The sequence below is a fragment of the Dermacentor albipictus genome, chromosome 6, assembly GCF_038994185.2.
Source record: "Dermacentor albipictus isolate Rhodes 1998 colony chromosome 6, USDA_Dalb.pri_finalv2, whole genome shotgun sequence".
NCBI classification, from domain to species: domain Eukaryota; kingdom Metazoa; phylum Arthropoda; class Arachnida; order Ixodida; family Ixodidae; genus Dermacentor; species Dermacentor albipictus.
In genome coordinates this window covers 100,386,384-100,412,305 of record NC_091826.1, presented here as the reverse complement: position 1 = coordinate 100,412,305, position 25,922 = coordinate 100,386,384, and the positions used below count along the sequence as shown (strand labels likewise).

The following is a 25,922-nucleotide window of genomic DNA, read 5'->3' as shown; positions in this document are numbered from 1 at the left end:
ATCGTAAATCTACTGAGGAAACGTAAGAGGCGGAATGAAGGCAGTCTATTGCGTCATCAATACGTGGGAGTGGGTACACGTCCTTTTTTGTTACAGCATTCAAACGGCGATAGTCGACGCAAAATCTCCAAGATCCGTCTTTATTTTTTAACAAGAATCACTGGAGCTGCCCACGGACTTGCTGACTCTTGTACGATTCCCTTTTTCATCATTTCGTGCACTTGTTCGTTCATAATCTGGCGCTCTGATGGTGAAATACGATATGGCTTTTGTCTAATCGGATTTGCCGAACCCGTGTTGATGGTATGGCGCGTTCGAGACGCAGGGATTGCAGGTATATTGTCCTTCTGCGCAAAGTCGAATACCGAAACGTGCTTCGAAAGCACACCCACTAACGTTCGGCGTTCACTCTTGCTGAGCGATTTATTTACCATCGACAAAAGGGCCGTTTCCGAACTGTGGCCATGAGGTTCTTTCGGCACATCCGTAAGTTCAGCCACTGATAAGGACGCGTGTTCCCTGGCGAAGGCTAATTTCATGCCATCTGATAGTATAACGGGCTCCTTAGAACAGTTTACGGTCCATAAGCCAGTCCGTCCACCTTTGATCGACACCACACAATGTGGCACCAACACATTCTTTTTCATACAGTTAAAGTGCATCGGTTCTACGGTAGCTTCGAAGCAGTCGGAATCGGCGCCGCAACAGACAACGGGAACGCAAACGGTAGATGATGCAGGTATGACCGTATCACCACAAACACACAGTGTAGTTTCGCGATCTACAGGGTTCTCCAGGAGTCCTGATGGAATCCTACCACTTAAGAATACATTTCCTGTGCGGCAGTCGACAGTAGCACCACACTCCCGCAAGAAGTCCATGCCGAGAATAACTTCATGAGCCGACCGAGGAATAATTACAAACTCTGTCGTAATAACATGGCCTCCCAAAAATACGTCAGCACTACACACACCAATAGGTCGCAATGGCTCACCACTCACTCCTCAGAACTTTGAATCTTCGTCCCATTTAAACAAAACCTTTCGCCCTAACACGTGCTTAAAAGAGACACTCATGACGGAAATTGTTGCGCCTGTGTCCATCAGAGCCATCTTAGGGACATTATCTACAAGCACGCGCACTTTGTTTTTCAGCATCAACACAGGAGGTATTTCTGTCAGTAGCACGTCTCCAGCGACCTCACCTCCATCGGCCGCGCTAGCTAGTTTTCCGGTGACGAAGGGGACGTGGTGCGATGCCGCGGTGAGGGAGAACGGGGAGCACGACGTTGCGGTGGGGGTGTCAAACTCCTGTCAGATGACGGGGAGCGATTCCGGGAGCCGCTGAGCCAATACTCGTCGCCAGATGATACGTGTGCTGGCCACGGGGCAGCGTGTGACCGTTCGGAGGGCCGAGAAAACTCTGAGGGCTGGCCATACCACGTGGTCATACGCTGGTTGCAAAACCGCGATATATGACCCGGGACGCCACAGGAATAACACACCGGGAGAGGTCGAAACCTTGGTTGTTCGTCGATGAAGCGGATATTATCATTTTCCCGAGTGTAGTGGGTTGGTTCCTGGCGTGTGTCACGACGATACATCGGGCGTCGAGTAGGCGTGCGTTGAGCGCGTTGGTCATAGCGCGGAGTCGGAGGGCGTGTTGTCAGCCTCGGCTGTGGGGCTGCGCTGTACTCTACAGCCGCTGCGGTAACCATCGGTTGCCAAGGGGCCGAATGTGGCGTCATCATAGCCTCACGTGACGTGTACACGCCATGGTGGTCAGCAGTTGAATGCAACTCCTCGCGGCGCGAAAGTTCCTCGCGGACGATCTGTCGGATGGTGGAAGGAAGGTCGAGGCAAGGACTCGTGTCCACACTGGCAACCGTCGTAACGTTTGCCAATCGACCAAACTTTGGCGCAATCCGACGCATCTTGAGCGTTTCAAAAGTTCTGCAGTGCCGAATGACGTCAGACACAGAACAGAGGCTCTCCTTTCCAATTAGAAAATTGCACACATCCTCAGCCGCTCCTTTCAGCAAGTGTCCGACTTTATCTTCTTCCGACATGCGAGCACTTACCACCTTGCACAGCTTTAATACTTCTTCGATGTATGTTGTGCATGTCTCACCTGGTAGCTGCGCCCGTTGAGACAGTGTCTGCTCCGCACGCTTCTTTTTGGCGACTGAGTCCCGAAAACAAGTCTTTAGCTCGTCAACAATATGTTCCCACGTCGTAAGCGCGTCCTCGTGGTTCTCATACCACACGAGGGCGGTATCGGTCAAGGACAACACCACATTGGTGAGCTGAGCGGTTGCATCCCACCCGTTGGATTTGCTCACTCGTTTGTAGTGGACGAGCCACTCGTGGGCATCTTCCCCCGCTTTGCCTCCGAAGGTGGGTGGAACTCGGTAGTATGGCAGTGGACTGCTAGGCGCTGCCCTCGGAGTGGCTTCTTCTTCTGGCATGTCGAAGATGGTCACGGCTGATGGCGGGAGGCCGGCAAGTCGACGGCTTCGACGAAGCTGCGGCAGTGATGGTTCCGTTGTTGTGAGCGGTACCCAGCACCTCCACCACTTTGTTGCGTGCGAAGGAGACCTTTGTAACCCTTACGGATGAAGGCGACCGTTTACTTTAAGTCGCGAAGGTGAGCGCAAGAGCGGTCAGCTGGTTTATCAACTGAGCATCGTCCCCTTCTTCCTTCTTCTACTCGGGACAGCAAGCACGTTCACTGGTCTTCGTTTTCTTCATGCGTAACACTATATATATATATATATATATATATATATATATATATATATATATATATATATATATATTTGTTTATCACCAGCCTCTTTTATGTCCACTGCGATCTCCAATTAATCTGTCCTGCGTGAACCGATTCCCACTAGCACCCACGAATGTCCTAATTTGGTTGCACCACCTAGTTCTATGCTGTCCTCTGCTGCTCGTCCCTTCTCTGACACTCTAATGGACTTATGTTTATCTAATCTGCGTATTTACATGGCATGCACAACGCCACATTTTTTCTCCTAATGTCAATTGCAATATCGTCTATACCCGTTTGCTCTCTGATCCAAACCACCTTCTTTCCATCTGTTAGAGTTATGCCTAGCATTCTACATTCCATCGCTCTTAGGGCCGTCCTTAACTTGTTCTCAAGCTTCTTTGTCAGTCTCCAAGTCTTTGCCTGATATTTCAGCACTGGTAAAATGCACTCACTGTACACCTTTCTTTTCAATGGTAACGGTAAGCTTCCAGTTGGGAGCTCACGATATCTGTCATATGGGATCCAGCAAATTTTTATTCTTCTGTTAATTTCCTTCTCGTGATCAGGGTTCCCTGTGATGATTTGACTTTGGTAAAGGTACTTCTTCACAGACTCTATGGGCAGACTGGCTATCCTGAACTCTTCCCTTGCCTAGTTTTTCATCATTATCTTTGTCTTCTGCTTATTATTCAACCCCACTCTTACACTCTCTCTGTTAAAGTCCTCAATCATTTTTTGTAACTCGTCTGCAGTGTTGCTGAATAGAAAATGGCATCGGCAAGCCTATGGTTGCTGAGGTATTGGCCATTGATCCTTACTCCTAAGTCTTCCCAGTTTAATAGCTTCAATACTTCTTCCAAGCATGCAGTAAATAGCATTGGATAGACTGTGTTTCCTTGCCTGACCCTTTTATTTGAAGGTATCTTCCTACTTTTCTTATGTAGAATTATTGTGGCTGTGGAATCTTTGTAGATATTTTCCAAAGAACTTGCGTAAGTGGCCTGTACTCCTCGATTACGCAATGCTTCTAAGAATGCTGGTATCTGTACTGAATCCAATGCCTTTTCGTAATCAATGAAATCGATATATAGACATCGGCTATATATAGCTGATTGTACCCTGCTGATTTCTCGATTACCTGATTGACGACCTGGATGTCATCCATTGTCGAGTATCTCTTCCTCAAGCTTACCTGTTCCCTTGGTTGACTAAAGTCCAGTGTGCCACGATCCACGCGGGTTCATAAACAAGGGAGGCATCGAAAAAAAAATTAAATTATGGGGCTTTACGTGCCAAAACCACTTTCTGATTATGAGGCACGCCGTAGTGGAGGACTCCGGAAATTTTGACCACCTGGGGTTTTTTAACGTGCACCTAAATCTAAGCCCACGGGTGTTTTCGCTTTTCGCCCCCATCGAAATGCGGCCGCCGTGGCCGGGATTCGATCTCGCGACCTCGTGCTCAGCAGCCCAACACCATAGCCACTGAGCAACCAGGGCGGGTGGAGGCATCGAGGCACCCTCCGTGTGACAGGCACCCCGCAGCGTGGTGGTGATGTAGGATGGTTGCCCACAGAGCAGCTTTGCTGGTCGGTGTTTATTGGGTGCAGTGACCAATGTTGCCGACCGAGCTTGGCAGGCCACCAAGCCTGACGGGCCAACAAAGATTATGCCTGAGGAGGCGTCAGATGCTTGTCACACCCCCTTAATGCCGATTTGTTTGTCGACAACAAAAAAGGTCCCCGTTCAAAGTACGAGGCTCCGCCTCCGTCCTAGCCAAGTCGATGGAGCCTGCTACACAGGCGAGTAATGGTCCGGTGGCCTCCGCTGTCGAGTACTCCGCCTGGGCACCGGTGTTGACGGGCAAGGTGTGGCAACGCCAGGTCCTGCCTGAGCCATCCTCACCCCATCCGGAGGGTCCGCAGTGGTCGGCATTGTGAGTGGTGCCGGGATGGTAACCACGCAACACTGTCAACGCTTGCCCTCTCTGAGTTGGGTGGTGCTCCGCTTGAAGCGACAGGTGTCGCCGCTAGTCCTCCTGTTGGCTGGAACTCTGAAGTGGGAGTCGAGGGTGCTGGCGAGGTCCCGAGGCGAGGCCTAACGTGGTCGGCGTGTCTCTGCCACGTGGCCACATCTGGCATGCGCATGAGCAGCGATGAGGCGCTGACAGGAGGCACCACCTGTCCGGTGGACCAGGGCGGGCCAAGACAAAAGTTCGTGGCAAAGCTGGAGCTCCCAACTCCGGCAAAGGCCCGGGACGGCTCCTTCGGTCAGCAGCCAGCTTCTGCTTCAGCAGATTCAGGAGCACTGTGGATCGGATGTCCGGATACAAGATGCCCAAGGGTGTCTTGGCCATCCCACCCAGCAGGAGCAAACAGGGGGCACGGCCAGTGACATCGTGGGGCGTGCTCCTGTACTGGAACATAATCTAGGCAATCTACGTCCGTTCTTGAGCTTGTTCTTGATCGTTTGTACCACTCCCTCGGCTGAACCGTTTGAAGCAGGGTGGTACGGCGGAACCATCACCCGGCGGATTCTTTCTTCGTCAGCCAGGCCAGGTACTCTGTGCTGACGAAAGCAGGACCATTGTCACGACACGATGACGTACGGTAACCCTTGGGCGGCGAAGACATGTCGCAGCGCTGCAATCGTCGCGCCTGGTGATGGAGGAGGGACAAGTAAAACCTCCACCCACTTCGAAAAGGCGTCCACTACTACCAGGAAATAATGGCGCTTGAAGGGCCCCCCAACATCCATATGTAGGCGGGACCAGGGCCTCTGTGGGAACGGACAGGGGGTGGTTTCCACATGACCTGAGGCCCGCTGAAGCTCCTGGCAGGAGTAGCAGCTCTGCACAATGTGAACGGTGTCCTGGTCCAGGCCAGGCCACTAAACATGGGACCGGGCCACAATTTTGGTCATTTCCATGCCAGGGTGACCCGTGCGTATCAACTGAACAACTGCAAGACCATTGACCAGAGATTTGTGGGATCATCACCCTCGAACCCCACCGTACCCAGCCCTGCTGCAAGCTCAGCTCAGCGGCCTTGTGGCTATAAGCCTGCTGAACCAATTCCTCCCCACGGGACACGACTTTGACCAACTCAGAACGGACTGGGTTTCGGCTGGTCGCTTGGGATACTGCAGGTCTGTGGTGCACCTCCGGCTACGCGTGCTTAAGCATGAACATGTCAGCAGGTTCCGGAACAGCATCAAGCACCTCTGGCAGGGGCAGGCGGCTCAGGGCATCAGCAGGTCTCAGGTCTTTTTTCGGAGAGTAAATAAGCTTGTAACTGTGAGCTGCCAGCCTCAACGCCCAGGCTACCACTTTATGAGATGCCTGCACTGGAGCTGTCTAGTCAGACCCCAGCAGCCCCAACAGCGACTTGTGGTTAGTGACCACCTCGAACTTCCGGCCTCACAGCTCGACACCGAACATCAGGCGCTCGACACCGAACATCAGGCGCAGGCATGCCTTGTCCAGGTGGCTGTATCAGTGCTCGGCAGCATGGCCGACGTGAAGGAAATGACACAGGGCGTTCCCGGCCATACTTGTCCCGGTGGGCGGGGACGGCTCCCACGCCTTACGGCGACCCATCTACGGTTAGCACGACTGGCTTGGCAGGATCGAATCGCACCAGCACTGGAGCCTTGGGGATTCGCTCCTTGCTGCGCTGGAAAGCCTTGTCCTGCTTCTTCATCCAGACCCATTGCTGACCATCTCGAAGCAGATGGAGTTTCTGTAGATGCTCCATCTGCTCCAGTAGGCTAGTGCTTGGGGAGGAGGCTGGGGTCGTATTTAACGGCATTTAGGGTGGCTTCCTGGTACTCTGGCAGACAAACGTCCAGTATATGAATCCAATTTCGGCCCCGCAGCCTCACGACCCCTAGGTTAAGTAATGTGGAATGGCTGCCTCCCTGCCACCAAAGCGAACGCTGAGCTGTTCCTGACCCTTCACCTGGGAGAGCTGCCCGGAGTAGCTGCGCAGCATCATGCCCGAAGCATCGACGGACACGCCGGGGAAAATACGCTTGAAGAGTTTCCCGGCCATGGCCGACACGCTGGCCCCTGTGTCCAGCTCCATGGAAATGGGGTGCCCGCAGATTTCGATGGTCAGCATGTATGGTGGTACAGACGGCGGTACAAGGCCTGTATGCCACATGTCGAAAATCGGTGGGCCCTTGGCCACGACGTGGGGCCTGGCCGCGGAGCAAACCGAGCCAGCTTCCGCACGCCTTCCGCACGCCGTCCCAGCGTCCCTTGTGGGTTCACTTGCACAAAATAGGTGCGCCGTCGTAAACTGCGCCATGGGGTTCCCATTATGCTGACTCTTGCCAACCGCTGGCTACAGCAATTCATCCCCACCTGCTGATTTTTTGTGGCCATTTTTGACACCAATTCAGTGAACGTTAGAAGACTGCAATGGTACTGCACTTTTTCTTACATAAACAATCGTCACAGTTATCATGTTTTAGTTATAGAATGGGTTTTTTATGACACCGTTATATACACCGTTTTTTCGGAAACATCATGTATTCAGATATTTTTACAGATATATACACCCGCGAGCAAAAGTATACGGCTCACAAGCTCGCCGTAAAGGTTGAATGTCATCGTAATTTACAAGCATAGACAGGAATTAACGAGTCCACAGTAAAGTTCGCAGTACCATGTCTGGACTGCAGTACTCAAATTCAAGTTGTGTTCTCAGTCAGATTAAATAACTTGGTTTTATCACGCTACCCCTGGTCTGTATACTTTTGCTGACGGGTGTGCATGCTTCATTCGTATTTTAATAAATAAAGCACAATTCAGGCATCTGCCCGCGTTCTATGCTCTCAAAATAAGACTGGTAATGTTATAAATAATAAACATAATCGCTACATTGTAGAAAGTTATGCTACTCCGGGGATACGTTGATTTAAACTTTTGCGCTGCAAAGTGAGATGGCAAGGATGATAAGTTATGGTCGCATGATGACCATATAAAAAAACAAAACTCGCAGTGAAGGAAGAAACAAATACTAACAACACGTAGTGCGCCCTCCGAAACGTAAGATTAGAATTATGAAATCTGGAGTTAATATCCACCCAAATGATGCAGAAAGCAATTACTGTTGCGTATTTTGTAATACAAGGCATTGCAATTGGAACACATGCACAACACGTTCCAAGAATAGAACGAGGGGCTGTCCTTCGAATCAGAAGATCTACAAACTGAGGAGGAGATTCGACTGTTGGCATCGGGACCGAATGGTACATAAATAATAGTGCAGAGGTCCTACCTAACTAAACAATTGACAATTCCGCCTGGTGTAGCCGGGTTTTTCGGACAGCACTTTTCACATAACTATCACGAAATCCAAAGTAACCCAATGAGGCTTTCTCTGTGTGTACTGTTACTTCAGGCTAGCTATTGCACGCGCTGCATAGAGGAAGCACGTCCTTTCTTCTTCAGTATTTGGAATTAAAGCGTCTAAGAAACTAATATTAGAAGTTATCGCTAGAAGCGCAAGCGATGTAGAAGCGACCTATAAAACGACACGCGATATATAGAAATGGTTAAGGAACACGTTCAAAGTGGACAAAAAAATTTTTTTATAGCCAATCCATGTACGCAAAAATACGCACCTCTAGAGCGCACTGAAGGCCACAGCCAATGCACGTACGGCGATCCGGCGTCAACTTATTGAGAGCTTCCCGAAAGCCTTTTACGGTTCGTTGACTGACTGCCATCATCGGGTGCTGCACTTTTGCGGTGGTGCTGAATGTGACGATGGCGAGCTGTACCATGTTGTCGAGCGAACGCAGAAGGAAGCCGTCAAGCGCCTCTTTTAGTGTTTCTAGTCGCTTATGTTCCTGAAATACAGAAGACATGACATGAAGAAATGATCTAAAATAGGCTGTGCTCTAGAAATGCAGAAGTAATTAATCACTGAGTCCTGCTGGATTTCTTTATTGCAATGCCAAGTTCGAAAACATACGCGAAAGCTGCGATAACCCATGTGGCTTAACGAGATTATCTTAGTTTTGGGTACACAGTAAGAGGAGGGTCCAAATCGAGTTCTTAAAATAGCTCCAGTAGAAACAAAATGAGACAAAGAAATCTGACTAATCTTTAGAACGCAATATGCTTTTATGTGAGTAGATGAACAAAAATGTTAAGGCAGACCGAATGCAGGACCACATATACAATTTCCAGTTCACTATATATGTTGTTTACAAAAACTGAAATAATTTTCTAAGGTTGCTTTCTGCAACAAGAACACAGCGCTCGATAGTGAACCTCTGATTTTTCTTTGATACCGCGGGCTGCAGTAACCAGTGAGGGTGTCTAGGTCTGGCTGCTCTCTGGAAGTTCCCTCGCCAGGAGGCGACAAAATGAAATGATGAGCGCTGGCCGCCACATATTTGGGGACTTGACGGATTGCAAGGCTGGCTCTTGAGAACTTTTACCTCGCTCGGCCAACTGGCTACGGTGATAATCGGACTGCGTCACTTCTAGCTTTATGGATATAACGTTATAACGTACGCACGTATGTACCTAATGCGTGCATACGTGTGATGGTATTTGCGGCGTTTGTGAAAAACGCTAAACATCGTTCTTCTGCTTTTTTTTATAGCGATACCGTTGACGTCGTTGCTGAACCTGTTGGGACCTCGGGCCACGAGCTTCGTACTGCGGCTGTGATCTACGCATCGTAAACCACGGTGCATCGACGCAGCTGTCAACTGTGATCGCTACGGACGGTGCTTGCGTCGGCGTCTGGGTCACGTGATACCTGATTCGGTACCCGCTGGCGGCTATCAGCTGTAAAAGGGCCCTGTGGATCGTGACTCGTTGGGATTTGCGGCGTTTGTGAAAAGCGCTGAACATCGTCATTTTGCCTTTTATAGGTGAGTGCAGGTTCATAGCATTGCAAGCTGTACCTCAGTGCACGCCGCAAATCCCAAGCCCAGTGCCTATGGTTATATGCGTACAGTATGCGTGTTGACATTGTCACATATCGACCGCGTATAGTTAGCTATACCCAACGACTACAGTGTAGCTGCTGTGAGAGGCTTCGTTTAAAAGCCGCTGCTGGTTTCTTTGCTACATGGTGCCCGAGAGGGCGACTGATTGATATGTTTTCTGTGGTTCATCTCCTAATCTGCTGCCGCGCCATTGAAGTCAATCGCGGCCCTGAAAAGATAGACAGGGCTCTTGATGCCCTAAAGAGTGCCGAATGTGCGCGTGAAAAATTTCAAAAGGAAATTAGCCGTAAGATGAAGGACATTTTATGAGGTATAACTGACCTTAAGAAAGGCCTTTCGAAAGTGGCAGCTTCGCTAGACAATTCTTTGGAAAATGCCACAGTGTTATTCGAAGTAAAAAAAGGTGTCGATGACATCAAAACCGATCTTTCATCCTTTTCTGATAGGCGGGATTCTGAACCTAAAATAGTTAAACTCGCTGATGACATCAATAAACGCAAGCGCAGAAAAAAATGATATTCAAAGGCTTGCTTGAGGCGGAGAAAGAAGACTACGAGGCTTCTCGAGTTGTCATTCAAAGCTTCTGCAGAGCTCACCTTGGCCTCGAGGTAGCGGATATTGACCGTGCGCATCGCATTGGATCTCACAGGCAAGGGCAGCACCGGTCAGTAATAGTGAGGTTTCTACACTACAAGACAAAATCCAGTATTTTGGCTCATTCGTACAAGCTAATTAATTTGAAATTAAAGGTTTGGATAGATTATGACTTTTCAGCTGGAATACAATTCATGCGCAAAATACTTCGCGACTTTGCTAGAGCGAATTGTCAAGCCAATGAAAAGTTTAAGCTATCTTTCGCTAAGCTACAGATACGCAGGAAATTATATCGGTGCCAGCATTCAGAGGGTAGGGTCATGGAATGTGTGCATCGAAATGCAAACCCATGACGCAGTCGCCAAGCGCAGAAAGACAGTGGGACACCTACATTTTCTACAATTTCCGCTAACTTTCGTAGCACCCTTGACAAACAAGCTGAGCTTACTTCCCTCATTCACGCTTGTGATGCAGATGTTATAATTGGAACCGCAACGTAGTAACTCCGGAAGTTAGCAATCTGAGTTACAAATTTCAAATTTATTCACTGCTTTCGTAAAGACCGTGTGTATAGAAAAGGAGGCGGTGTCGTTGTAGCAATAAGAAAGCATATACAGGTAAAACACATACCTACTGACAGTATCCTTGGAACTATTTGGGTTACATGCTATTTACCAGCTATAACTTTGTTTATTGGAGCTTGCTATAGGCCACCTGACTTTCTACAATTTTTTTCGGAGGAACTGCAGTCCGTATTAGGCTCCATTTTATTCGAATATCTTAACTCTCCCTTAATTTTGGCCTGTGATTTTAACTTTTCAGTCATAGAGTGCTCAACCTTAAAGCCCCTAGCACACGCCACACACCCGATCCTGCAGATTTTGTTGACCTTTAGAATATTTTGAGTTGTCTCAACTTATCGTAATCCCTACGCGGCACAATGCTGTTTTTGATCTGATTCTAACAACACATCCCAAACGTGCTACCGTGGATGTACTAGAGTATATCAGTGACCATCGTGTCATACATTGTACTTTAAAACGTAAACTGTGAAGAAACCAGGACAAAAAAAGATCTATGACTATTCTAAAGCAGATCCCGAAGGCTTCAACACTGAGCTTTTTGAATTTTACTGTCATTTACGCAAACGTATGAAAACTGTTCGTTGCAAGATAACTGGATTCGTTTTCATGCCGAGTTGTTAAGTCTCCGGAAGTGATAAACGCCAAAAAGATGGATCTACGATACAGCAGACAAGCCATGGTATACTATTGAGATTAAGCGATATTTGAATAAAAAGAAACGTTTGTTTCGAAAAGCAAGAAGCCCCAAATCTGTTGAAGCTACGTCAGAATATTTATCCTTTTCTAAAGAATGTGTATTACATATTGAGGCTGCCATATATAAGTTTTTCAACCAGGATATTTGGCAATTTCTAAAAACTTATCCAAACATTTTGTAAGGTCATTTCTCCCGCATCTGCAAAAGAGTTACCTGTATTTCCACTGAGTCTGGTGCTGCAATTGATGTCATGGATGTTGCTCAATGGTTTATTTATTCGCTTGTGGTGTAATTAATGACGAAGAGCCCCTAGATAAGTCAAGCCAGTTTTCTGATAGTTCTCCTCTTATGAAATGTATAACTATGACAAGTGGCGTTATTGTGAAAGCTGTTGAGCATTTACCATCGTTTTTTAGTCTTGGCCTTGACGGTGTTTTTACTAAGCTACTAAACATGACAAAGCACAATTCTGCTCTTATACTTACACTATTGTTTCAACAGTCTCTCGACACTGCCGAAATTCCAGACCACTGGAAATTGGCACATGCGATACCAATATATAAAACCGGCGACAGAAACAAGCTAACAAACTATAGGCGTATATCTCTCATGTCTGTTGTATGCAAACTATATGAGCACGTGTTATCTTCTCAAATTGAGCAGTACATGGCTAGAAACCACACTAAATTTGCAAACCAGCGTGGTTTTAACGAGGCCAGCCATCTGAATCCCAGCTTCTTGAACTTACTACAGACATTCACCTTAACCTTCACGAACTTACACAAACTGACGTCACCATTATAGATTTTGCTAAAGCTTTTGACCGTGTGGCTCATAACCGCCTCATATATAAAATGAAGCTGATTAAAGTTGACGAAAAAGTAATAAACTGGGTTAAAGAATATTTAAGTAACAGACGACAAGCTGTCGTAATCAATAATGCCCGTCCACCATTTGAACATGTTCAGTCCGGTGTACCTCAAGGTTCCATTTTGGGACCCACTCTATCTTTAATTTATACAAATGATATTCATCAGGGTATAGACTCCGAAATCCGTTTATATGCCGACCACTGCGTTCTGTATCGGCCATTAAAATGTAAGGCTGACTGTGATAAATTACAAAATCACTTGAAAAGGTTTAAAAGATGGTGCTCAGAATGGCAAATGAGCATAAATACCTCTAAAACTAAACTTATGAGATTTACTACTTGCAATGAAATTATGCAACACCCATACTTTCTTAATGGTGACGCTCTAGAAAGTGCCGAATCATTTAAATATCTAGGTGTTCATCTTTTTCCGACTTTGTCTTGGCACAATCATGTGGGTTGTATTGTTTCCGCTGCATGCAAATCTCATGGCTTCATTCGTCGAACGCTTCGTCAGGCTAATAGTGATACCAAGCTTCTCGCACATACCACTGTACTTCGTTCAAAGCTTGAGTATGCGTCATTTATATGGAACCCGCACCAAACGCATCTTATGAACAAATTAGGGCCTTTACAGAACAAGGGAGCGTGATTTATTACAGGTAACTATTTGCAACATTCAAGTATCACCAAAATAAGACATGACCTAGGACTCATCCCGTTGCAGACTAGAAGAAAGATACCTCGGCTAACTTTCTTCCATCAGCTATATCACCACCCAAATATCTTCTCTCAGGCCACATCTTGCCAACCAAAAGGAAATTCTCAAGAATTGATCACGTATTTAAGGTTGAACAACCATTTGCACGTACTAAACTATTCTAGTTTTCATGTCTGCACTTAGCCATTCCGGAATGAAATCATCTCTCAGGTAATATAGCCGACATAATTGACATATTATATTCAAACAAGCACTTAATAAAATATTCGGAAATAATACCATTAACATTTCCTCCTGCATTTCTTCAGATGTGAGATTATTGCTTGTATATTGTAGGAATTTTTCGCTTATGATGTAGTTGAATTAGAAGTGACGCAAAGGTTGCATAGCATGTACGCCTTCATATAAGGATATTCGATTTATATTGTATATCAATTGTCCCTCCCCGCCCCCATGTAATGCCCAAGCTTAGTCTTTATGGTAAATAAATAAAAAAATATGTATGTGCATGTGTGGGGAAGAGAGAAAGAGATAGTGTTAGACGGTGTGTCGAGCTCTCAATCATGCGTGCATGTTATTTGCGTTGTGTTCCGCGCAAGTTTAGTCCACGAAGTTGTGCCTATTTGGTTGATCTGTCTCTGGTTTTAACTGATGTGTGCTAAATATAGGCCGTGTATGTTAAAGGAATGGTTGAGAAATGGCCACGCATACAGTGCTTAGCAAATGAAACGCGATACCCGGAGCGCATGGCTGCGGCGGTTGTTGTGCCACTGGTGAAGTCACGCGAAGCCGGGTTGGTGCATTGTGGTATACGCTGACGGTGAAAGGGTTCGTGACGGAGGTAAGCTGTTCCGGCGGAAAGTAGTTCTGTGTGTTTCACGGTGGCGCCGCCCATGGCGCAACAAGCCGTGGTTTCTGCACAAGGCTAACGTCGTGACAGGAACTCACAGCGCACGCGTTTCACAGCACTTCGTTGACTATTTGGCAATGTGCTAGCACGGCTCATGGTATAAAACTAGGGCCAAGGTGCTTGAGGCGTACTGCGCGCTCCCTAAACAAAGTGATGAACGAGCTCTGAAAATATTTCATCAGCCTTTCTACTCTGTGAGGAAGGAGGAGCAGCGAAGCTGTGTGGTGTTTTACCTTAATCAACGAATTTATGTATAGATAGCTACTACTCTCAACACACGTTTGGCCCGTGCGCAGGCTCTGTAGAACCTGCCGATAAGGTCGCCTAGATGACGATGACGTAACCACAACACAGAACGCCCACGTGAGCGACGATATGTGTTGACCGGGGCGCGGTGAAAGGAGCGCACGAAACAAAACACGTCCCTTTGTCATTTGCGATTGAGCATACTTCCTAGTTAATTTGCAGAATGAAACTCGGACGGACTAGACTTTTACTCTACAAATATGTGGCTGTCCATTTCCCTACCGGACATACCCATGCATTGACAACAGACGGGGATCGCACAGTATTTACAATTTCACTGCGAACTACACAATCAAGAAACGAAAATGAAACTCGGAGTAATGTTGTAGTTGTATTAGCAGCTCAATGTCACTTAATTTCTTTCAATATAATTTCGTTAAAACAACACTTAATTTTTTTATATAATATGGGGTTTTACGTGCCAAAACAACTTTCTGATTATGAGGCACGCCGTAGTGGAGGACTCCGGAAATTTCGACCACCTGGGGATCTTTAACGTGCACCTAAATCTAAGTACACGGGTGTTTTCGCATTTCGGCCCCATCGAAATGCGGCCGCCGTGGCCGGGATGCGATCCGGCGACCTCGTGCTCAGCAAAACAACACTTAGAGCCGCCCCTTCTGTAACCATACTCACTCCGTAGACTTGCATGTATTGAGGGACGAAGCTTCGGGCCACGACACTGCCACAATGGTTCGGCGCTCACCAACTGCTTTTCTACAGATGCTGCAGCTGCTGGTCCTGGGACAGTTGCTGTCGCTGCCTACAGTACAGCTGACTGATACCCGTGCCGACGAACAGCGAAGGAGTACTGTGCATTGCATGGCGAGCCCGCCAATCTGCTATGATTTTTCGAGTCTGCTGCATCACCCGCTGCCGATTCTGGACAATTACATGCTGCTCATCGGACAACATGGGACGGCAATATCTACACCGCCTCCTCAAAAGCGCGCATTTCGACGAAGCTTCGGGGCACGACACTGCCACAATGGTTCGGCGCTCACCAACTGCTTTTCTACATAAGCTGCAGCTACCGGTCCTGGGACAGTTGCTGTCGCTGCCTGCAGTACAGCTGACTGATACCCGTGCCGACGAACAGCGAAGGAGTACTGTGCATTGCATGGCGAGCCCGCCAACCTGCTATGATTTTTCGAGTCTGCTGCATCACCCGCTGCCGATTCTGGACAATTACATGCTGCTCGTCGCACAACATGGGACGGAAATATCTAAACCGCCTCCTCAAAAGCGCGCATTTCGACGAAGCTTCGGGCCACGACACTGCCACAATGTTTCTGCAGTCAGCAACTGCTTTTCTAGAGGTATGTTACTATCAAACTCACTGTTACCGTATCACTAATGTTTGCCTTCTAGCGGTGTGGCGGCCACTCAACTATTTAAAACGGTCTTGCACTTCTCGTATGTTTTGCGACTGTTGCTTTTGAGTGGGGATGTTGAGGAAAGCCCCGGACCTATGATAAAGGCTCAAGTAGACAAGTTAGATGGTGTGGCTGAAGATGTAAAGCGCCTTGAAGCCACCAATGCAAGTCATCTCGAATCAATGATGAAAGTTCTAAATATGCACGCAGAACTTAAAACGGACCTCGAAAGCCTAAGCAAACGTGTATAGGAACTAGAAAACAAATTAGAATCTGCTTCATCTGTTCATGCCCCAACAGCTCTGGAAAGTGGACTTTCTAGAATCATTATCGAAATTGATAATCTAGAAAGCCAGTTACGTAGATCAAATGTTTTGTTTTATGGTGTTACCGATACTAACGAATCCTAAAGCTGGGAAAGTTCAGAGTAACTTGCGCATGAGTTCTGCGGTGATAAGTTTGGTGTCACTGTAACTTCCAGAGCTAAGGCACCCCATGTGGGCCGTATTTCAGCTGTGAAAAAACGCCCTATTATAGGTAAGTTCTTCAACAATAAAGGACTTGAGGCGTTTTTATGCAAAGGCAGCAAGGTGAGGAAAACAGGTTTCAGCATAGGACGTGACGATTCCCAAGCCGTTTGTGATAAACGCTGGAAATTTCTGCAGTTCTCTCGATCAAATAAAAAGAATAAGGTGACCGCGTGCGTCTAACGTTCGACAAGCTGCATATCAATAACGATACCTATATGTGGGATGTCGCGGGTAGCCGTGCTGTGCCAGTTCATTATCCCACCACAGTATGACACGTGCCGACTGTTAAGTCACCTTCAAAGAGTGCGTCATTTTTGACTAATGTGTGTCCTAATTTAAAGAGTAATACCAATTTCCTTTTCACAAACATTAGAGGTGTTCTTTCCAAAACTGTCGCCCTTTCTTCGCTCGTAGATTCTACGGCCGCTTCACTTCTAGTATTGCCTGAAACTTGGCTGGACGATACCATTCCGGCTGAAAACATTCTTCTCAGTGAATCGAAATTTAGCTTTTTCCGCTGTGACAGAAAAAAACAGAAAAGGGAGTGGTGTCCTTATAGCCACAAACAAACAATTATCTCCTGTTCCCCTCGCTGTTAATACTTTCCTCGAATGTGTATGGATATGGTGTAAATTCGGAGTTACTGCTGTTATTATTGGTGCTTTCTACCGGCCGACCGATATGTCTGATACATCCTCAGGTGAATTCTATAGAATACTCAGCGACTCTCATATGCGTTTTCCTAACTCAATTTTCTCGTATTTGGCGATTTTAATCTTTCAAACTTTGAATGGCCCACTCTCTGTGTTAATTCCAGAGATAAAGAAGGCCACACCGTTTTTCATTCCTGCTTCGATTTTTCTCTTGCTCAACTTACTAACCGTCTTACCCGTCACTCGGCTACCACGGCAAATATCCTTGATCTTGTCGTTACAAATAACCCGGACGTTCTTATTGATTGTTGCATTTAAATGGTTTATCCGATAACGACATTATCACCGGGTTCATCACGCATCCATTTACTGAAAAGAAAACTACCATTAAGCTAATCCATTGCTACAATCGCGCAAATTTTCACGAATAACTAGGAACTATATGCCTCTGAGAACTTCCTGGCTCAGTGTTCATCACGCACAATTGAACTGAACTGGCTGTCCTTCAAAACCACCTTGTCTAACCTTGTTGATAAGTATGTGCCAATCGTCACTATCTGACTATAAAAAATTCACCTTGGTTCACACACTGTCCTCGTCATCTTAATAATAAGACAAAGCGTTTGTATCGCCAACCAATGACCACACGTCTCCTGACATCACGGCACAAGTACAAGCATTGCGATAAAGAGTATCAGTCCCTGCTTGGAACAACCCGTCCTAACTTCCTCAGTCACGACCTCTCTACTATCTTAACCAATAATTCTCATAGATTCTGGCGCATTATCAATCCGAATTCCTGTCCTGATATAGTACTAAATAATGCTGACGGACAACGAGTCACTGAAACTGAGTGTTCGCAGCTTCTGAACGATGCATTTTCATTAGTGTTCCCCAATGAAGATATAACCTCTTCGCCAATATTAGAGCCATTGCCTAATTTTTCCATGGCAGAAATTGTTATCAGTAAATCTGCTATTCTTGCCCTGTTGAATAACCTCAAAAGTACTAACAGCTCTGATCACCTTCGTTTCAATAATTAGATACATAAAAATGCTTCTTTAAACATTTTTTGTAGTGTTATAAGCCCTGTATTCACATTCATCATCATCTGGCACTATTCCTTACGCCTGACAAATAGCCAAAGTTATACCAATTTTTAAATCGGGTGATCGCTCTGTCCCACTTAACTATCGTCCTATGTCATTAACTTCAACACATGTAAACTTCTCGAGCGCGTCATGCAAACACAAGTCATCAACTACCTAGTAGACCATGATATCAGCTTCAAGTACCAGCACTATTTCCGTAGGGGTTATTTATGCGACACTCAGTTCGCCGGATTTACTAACGATATATTTTCCGCATTTAACGAAGGATGCCAAGTTGACGGAGCGTTTCTGGATTTCTCTAAAGCTTTTGACCACCTTCCTCATCACAGGCTGCTAACCAAATTAACACAAACATTCTCCCAAACGTTCTTGCATGGATTAAAGATTTCCTCTCCAGCAGACAACAATTCACCTGTCCTAAAAGCTGTAACTCTTCTTCTGTTCCTTTAACCTCTTGAGTCCTCCAGGGCCACATTCTCGGTCCTCTACTTTTCTTAATTTTTATTAATGATCTGCCCAAATGTGTCTCATATCGAATTCGATTATTCGCTGATGATTGTGTTATGTATCGTAATATTAATAATGACACTGACCGACTTTCCTTACAAACTGATCTTGATGCGGTGACCGCTTTGTGCTCGTCGTGGTTAATGTCTTTAAGTACGTCTAAAAGCAAGCTAAAGTCATTTACCAACCATTCCACGCGGCTTCCTACCGCCTACTTTCTCAATAATGCTAGAGTAGAACTTGCGTCAACTTACAAGTATCCAGGCTTTAATCTTCAGTCTGACTTACCTTCACATTACCATATTAACACCGTCTTAGCATCAGCTAACCGAGCAGTCGGTCTTCTTGAGCGTAATCTCAAGCACGCGCTTTAAACTTAAAGAAACTTGCTTATATCCTGCTGATCCACCCAAAAAGTAAGATGCTTCTGCCATATGGGATCACGGTCAAGCATACATAATCAACAACATTGAATCTCTGCAAAACCATGCTGTTCGCTTCGTCTTTTCCGTATGTTCACGCTTCGCCAGCGTCACATCGTGAAAACATGCCGTGTTGGAATCACTATCACGTCGACGCCAGTTACTCTCGCCTAACCTTATTTCACATACTTCATCACCATGCCACGCTTCGCGATGGCTTTCGTTCGAAATCCCCTGCAGCTTTCCCGCGCCGTGACCAGGCTAACAAAGTAAAACGCGTAGCGTGCCGCTCATCGCTCTACGCAAAATCATTTAGTCCTCGCACAATATTAGAATGGACTAACTTACCATCACGCAATGCTACTGAAGATAACTTACCATCTTTCCAAACCTTGCTGCAAGGAAACGGTTAGTGGTAGCAGATTAGTTATTATTTATCGTTGTATGTACTTATTACATATGGGCTAGGCGGCAGCAATCCCGGCAACATGCTGAACAATCCATTTTGCTTCATGCTACAGGTTACGCTGCTTACTCTCGGAAACCAAGCTTCGACTAGCGCCTGTGCTGCTTCGACAACGTTGGTGGGCATGGACCAAGACGCTGGCGTGCATTCATCGACACGTGGTGAATGCGGCATCATGAATCGGCAAAGTTTTCCATCCGTCACAAGTGCGGGTATCGCCTCCACAACAGTGACGTCAAGTCACATGCCCCATCGGACAGCTATAAAGGCGCCGGACGAGCTGTGCTTCACCAGTGGGCTAGGCGGCAGCAATCCCGGCAACATGCTGAACAATCCATTTTGCTTCATGCTACAGGTTAGTAGATATATGCCAACTCGTGGTTATCGATCGGATAACCGGTTTTTGCTGCTGCTGCCCTGCCCACTGCGTGTTAATTATTTTTTGTCTAGTATTATTAGCTCATTAATTAGAGATCTTCTGGTTTGCGGAGACGTAGAAGAAAATCCATGTCCAACAGAAAAAGATCTCTTTTTAGAACTGTTAAATGGGCAAAGTAAAATTCTTTCAACTAAACATGATATGCAAGCAACACAGAATGAAATCCAAAGGAACCTATCAAAATTAACAGAAAGAACTGATGACATCGTGCGACGATTGGGTGGTTTAAGTGCACTGAACTCTAACGCAGAAAGCATCAAAACAACAATAATGAACCTCGAGGAAGAACTCGCTAACATTAGGGAACATGTTGATGATCTAGAAAACAGAAGTAGGAGAAATAACTTAATAATTTATGGCTTACATGAACCTAGAGTTGAAACTTCAGAAGACTTAGAACGAAATGTGAAAGATGAAGTCTTTAGTAAAAAACTAGGCACTAACGTAACAGGCATAGAAAGGTGTCACAGACTTGGAAGAAAAGACGAAAATAAAACCCGTCCAGTGATTCTAAAGTTTCTTGACTACCGAGAGAAGAATGCCCTGCTTAGAGCATCCCATAAACTAAAGGGCAGTGAACTGTCACTATCTGAACACTTTTCTAAGCGAGTACGTGACACACGGAGGCTTTTATGCGAGAGTTCTAAGGAAGAAAGGCAGAAAAACATGAAAGTAAACCTGCATTACGATAAGTTGAGCATCAACGGGACTTTGTTTGGTTGGGATGCTGAAAAAAAAATGCCGTTATAAGCTGAAGAAATAAAGTTCTCAAAATTGACAGACTAAGCGCAGGCGTGGCTCTTTAGGAATACTTAACGTAAATTGTAGGAGCATTATAAATAAGCGTACAGAGTTAGAGGGAATTCTTTTGTCGTATAACCCAGATATCGTTGTATTGACGGAGGCATGGTTAAATGAAGAAATATATGATAGCGAGTTCATTCCACTTGGGTATAGCGCATTCAGAAAAGACAGAGGTAGCCGGGGCGGAGGTGTAGCCATCCTTTTCAAGGATAACATTAAGCTCTTAAAGACGCCTGATTTATCAGATGTTCAATGCATATTTTGCAAGGCCTACCATGAAAATATTCGATATGTCATAGCTGCTCTGTACCGACCTCCTAATTCTGGTGTTGAAGTTTTGGATTCTTTGAAGCTATACATGAGCGAGCATGTGAAACCCGCTGACCGCATTATTCTCTCGGGAGATTTTAACTTGCCCAACATTTATTGGGAAACGATGTCTGTCAAAAGTGATAACGACAACTTAGGGGAGGCCATGCTGGACATTGTCTTTTCTTTTATTACAGTTAGTGGATACCTGTACTAGAACACAGGGTAATTCTGAAACAATCCTGGACCTCTTTTTTGTAAGTGGGACTATAAGTAGTCACACTAAGTGCGATGTATTTCCCGGTATATCGGATCACGAGGCTGTGTTACTAACCATAAATAATATGAATTGGAAAGACAGCTTTAGCGCTGTCCGATTCCGCAATCTCTCCCGAGCTGATGATGTTTCGATTATAGATACGCTTTCGTTTTACTTAGATTCATTTTCAGAGAATATTGTAGATGTGCAGGAACTATGGGAACGCTTTAAGAGTATTGGTAATATACGCATTGAAAAATATGTACCAACTATTGTGAAGAAAAAAAAAAGAATCCCTGGATTTCTCGGGAGACGCTGAGATTGAAAAGGCAGCTCAAGAGGTTAAAAGATAAAATGAAAAAATCAAGCAGTGCTTCACCAGATCAACGGCAGAAATTTCTCTCTCTTTCATCTAAACTTCGGATCCAATTGTCTACTGAGAAACAACGTTACTATGAAGAATCATTGCCTAAATTCATCACAGCGTCTCCAGATAGATTTTGGCGGGAGGTGTCACCGAAAAATTACCAATGCGATGTTTTTGAAGTTGATGGCATTCACTTGAATGATGAAGAAAAGATTGCTAACTTATTTAATGAGCATTTCCACTCAGTTTTTACTAGTGATGATGGTGTCTTACCTATGTTTGAGAATCGTTTGCCCCCTATTTCTGATGTATCAATAAGCGAACAGGGTATATCCCACATGCTTTTAAAACTTGATGAAAAGAAAAGTTCAGGCCCAGACGATATACCCAACACTTTCCTAAAAAGGTATGGCCAATGTGTTTCGAAATATTTGTACATTGTGTTTTTACGTTCCTTGGAAGAAGGTCAACTCCCGAATGACTGGAGAACAGCCCGAGTAACACCACTTCATAAACAAGGTGCCAAACAGTCTATAAAGAATTACCGTCCCGTATCTTTAACCTCTAACACTTGCAAATTATTAGAGCACATAATACATAAACATATCGTGGATTTTTTAGATACACATAACATCTTAACAAAATGCCAGCATGGATTTCGGAAAGGGAACTCAACTTGTACACAGCTAGTTGCTACCATCCATGATTTTGCCGTATCTGTAAATAACGTAAAACAAATTGATGCACTTTTTATGGTCTTCTCCAAAGCTTTCGATAAAGTAACACACAGTAAATTGTTATTTAAATTAAATAGTCTGCTTAAAAACTCTCAACTTGTTAATTGGATATCAGCGTATTTGAACAATCGCCATCAGTTTGTGGCGTTCAAAGGACATCGATCTAACCAGTTACCAGTAAAATCAGGTGTCCCGCAGGGCTCGGTCCCAGGGCCAATCCTTTTTCTTATGTATGTAAACGACATGGTAGAAGGCATCTCTGTCAAAATAAAATTATACGCGGACGATTGTGTTCTATATACGGAGGTTAATGATCAATCTGATCATACATTGTTAAACAATGATTTTCAGCGTGTTGCTTCTTGGTGTAAGCGGTGGCAGATGTGTATAAACTTCGACAAGACCATTTTCATGCGGATCATTCGTAAGAAGAGGCCCTTATCGTTTCCGTATAATTTTAACAATGTGCTTTTGTGTGAAGTGTCTGAATACAAATATCTTGGGCTATGGATTTCAAACAATCTTAGGTGGAACAAACATATTCACTACGTTACAGCGAATACTTATAGAAAGTTATTCTTTTTAAGAAGAACATTAACATTGGCTACTCCTGCTGTAAGAAGATTAGCATACACATCCATTGTCCTCCCAGTCTTAGACTATGCGGCTATAATATGGGACCCCTATACAAAAGGTAATATTCTGAAACTAATGTCCAAAAGAAAGCCGTACAGTTCATTTATAACAACTTTCGACGTAGCTCAATCACTGAACTACAAGCTCGCGCTAACCTAATCCCGTTATCCGATAGAAACCGCTCATCGCGACTAAAAGTTTTGTATCAGTTAGTTAAGGGGCACTCTAAAGTCGACGTTAGCGAATGGATTACATTTTCTTCCGGTTATTCGACACGCCAAAGACATGAGCTAACAATAACACCTTTTCGTTCTCATAATGACTCTTTCAAGTATTCATTTTTTTCCACGAACAGTCAGAGACTGGAATAATCTCAGCAGCTGTATCGTTCAAGCAGACTCTTTGTCAGCTTTCGCATCCTTTCTTGATGGCTGAAACATAATTGGTTATATTATAGTGATTGTCTATATGATTTATATGTTGAGTGTTCATCTATTTCATTTGCACATTTGATAAATGTTTTGCTTAATTTTCCTTTTACTCTTTCTTGACTGTGACCTAGGCATGTACATATATTTCGTTTGCCATTATGTTGTATTTTCTCTCATGTATTGTAACCCACCCTGCTAAAATTCCGGTGGGGATTGCAGTATCAATAAATAAATAAATATAATGTAAAAAATTATTGTTTCCTTGACTAAGTGCACATACCCCTTGTAAATATCTATTTATATTATGTTCCTTGTGTGTGGTGTTTATTTCATGTAGTTTTATTTCTTTTGTGTATTTCATGTTTTTGTCCCCCGCAATGTAATACCCCCGCATGATGGCCCTTAGGGGTAATGTAAATAAATTATTAAATGCATAGCAGATGTGAATTCTGTAACGTTTGGAACTTCACTCTGAATTTATAATTATAACAAGCAAATGAAGCTTGGCGTAATGATAGATATGTCTTTGCAAACAATTGCGGTAAGATCTTTCTTTCAAAATACGTAAATTTGATTGAGAGCTAAAGGCCATTCGCGAGAAACAGGAGACAAAAAAATTTTTGGGTTAACGTGACGCCTAGGCGGACGTACATCGACCACCGCCAGAGTGTAGCTATACACAGCTTCGCTGTAAGATTTCCCTCAGCTGAGGCTATATGCACGCTAGATCTGTCCAATTGGCTTTGGCCTTATGGTATGCTGGGACTTCATAATGCCAGCTCAAGCAGCCACGACGGCCACCTTCCGGCGGGACAAGCTGCGGAACAGGCGGACGGCGAGGTCAGTACGCGCCAGACGATTTCTCTCTGCGTCAATGGCTGCCGAAAATTGATCTACGGAGGCTCCGTGACGCGGTCTAAAAGACCGAGACCATTTATGGCTCCGCATACATTTTCCATCACATTCATGTAGGCGCCTTGCGGTTGCCAGTGTAGTGCCATTATACATCTTTGCTCCAGAAAATGTGTCACCGACACTGCCACATGGACCGGGCTTCAGTTTAGCCTATTCCGTCTACTCTACAGCTCGAGTGCGCCCTCTATATGTCTCTCCAAACGCTGATGGAAAACCGTCTGGTCATATCCACTCGCTGAATATTTCCTCCTTCACGTCTATGAAAATGAAGTTACGTTTGTCACTGATACGTTTGTCACGGGAATGAGGGGAGCGGAGCTTCGAAGCCAACAGCGCAACGCCACAGCCTCCTCGTTCACCAGCGTTTCTGTTTAGAGTCCTGCCTCGGCGGATGTTGGCCGTGGTGAGCGCTCGATCCGACCTAATGAAGTATTCAGCCACCGACAAAGTGGCAAGCAACAAAACCGTGGGCAAAAGGGCGCATGCTTAAAGCGCTCACCGTCTCGTGTTTACCTATTCCATTCGTTTTGTGCTTTTCCTCTGCGTTGCTTCTGTTTATTTTTTATTTGAAGTCCCTCAAATGGTTATATGCGCCAATTGTTATCGTTATCCTCAGAACGCGTTATGCTGTGACCACCTTAACGCTGCTCTGAAACATGACGCCATGGTAGCATATCCCGTACACGGGCATTAAAATCATTCGTAAGGCGCGCACAACCACCCTTTCGCCAAAGTACGACAGCGGCATATCCTCTTTGAGCGCCATGGAAGACCAGCGCGCCATATAAACCATATAAACCATGGCTCCCAGCGCTCCGGTGAAGCTAACGCGAAGTCCAGACCAAACGACTGTCAGCCGGACGCAGATTTCCTGTGACACCAACCCTGTCAGCCTCAGCGTATACCGCAATGCACCAGCTCGCGTCCATGAGACCTCACGGGTGGCGCAAGAAGCGCCGTCTGCCTTGCACTCGGAGTATCGCGTTTCATTTACTCAGCACTGTTATCAAATATCTTGCTGCTATGATGTTCAACCGATACTATTTGTTGTGTGAAACGTTTTGACGGTGATAGGCAGCGTGAAGTTTCCTGTGCGAACCGCAGCCCCAGCTCCTCAGCAGAGGAAATCAAGAGAAGCGCCATCAGCCGAAAAAGAAAACTTTCTGAATACGAATTCAAACAGGCCGCCAAGAAGGTTTGTGCTTTTCAGACCTACCTACTTTATATCCTTCTTTTCCGCGTCTTGCCCGTTGATGACCAGATGCCAGTTCATCAGTGTCACCGGTAGCGGAGGTTATGGCTGCGAGCAGGCATCCACGACGAATCGCTTACGTGCGATTTCTCGTCTTGGCATCGGACGCGTCGGAGGGCGCTTGTTGCCCTGTGCAAGCTGACGCGCCCTGTGCGCGTCTTGTACCTAGTCGTGCGAAATCTCGCAGAAGTTATTGTAATCCCGAAAGCCACTATATATATTAGAGCCGGCAATTAAAAGGGCTGACAACGGCGAGCATGCGCAGGCCAGGCCGGACA

General features: G+C 45.5%; 1 protein-coding gene across 2 annotated transcripts in view; it reads right to left on the bottom strand.

Moving 5' to 3' along the window:
• LOC135913648 (calcium-activated chloride channel regulator 1-like) overlaps positions 1–25,922 on the bottom strand; it is a 212,359-nt gene that overhangs the window by 66,679 nt on the left and 119,758 nt on the right. For both annotated transcript variants that reach the window (XM_070520909.1, XM_070520910.1), the window contains exon 7: positions 8,403–8,630. In XM_070520909.1, coding sequence (XP_070377010.1) covers positions 8,403–8,630 — 228 coding nt within the window. The remainder of the gene's footprint in view (positions 1–8,402; positions 8,631–25,922) is intronic.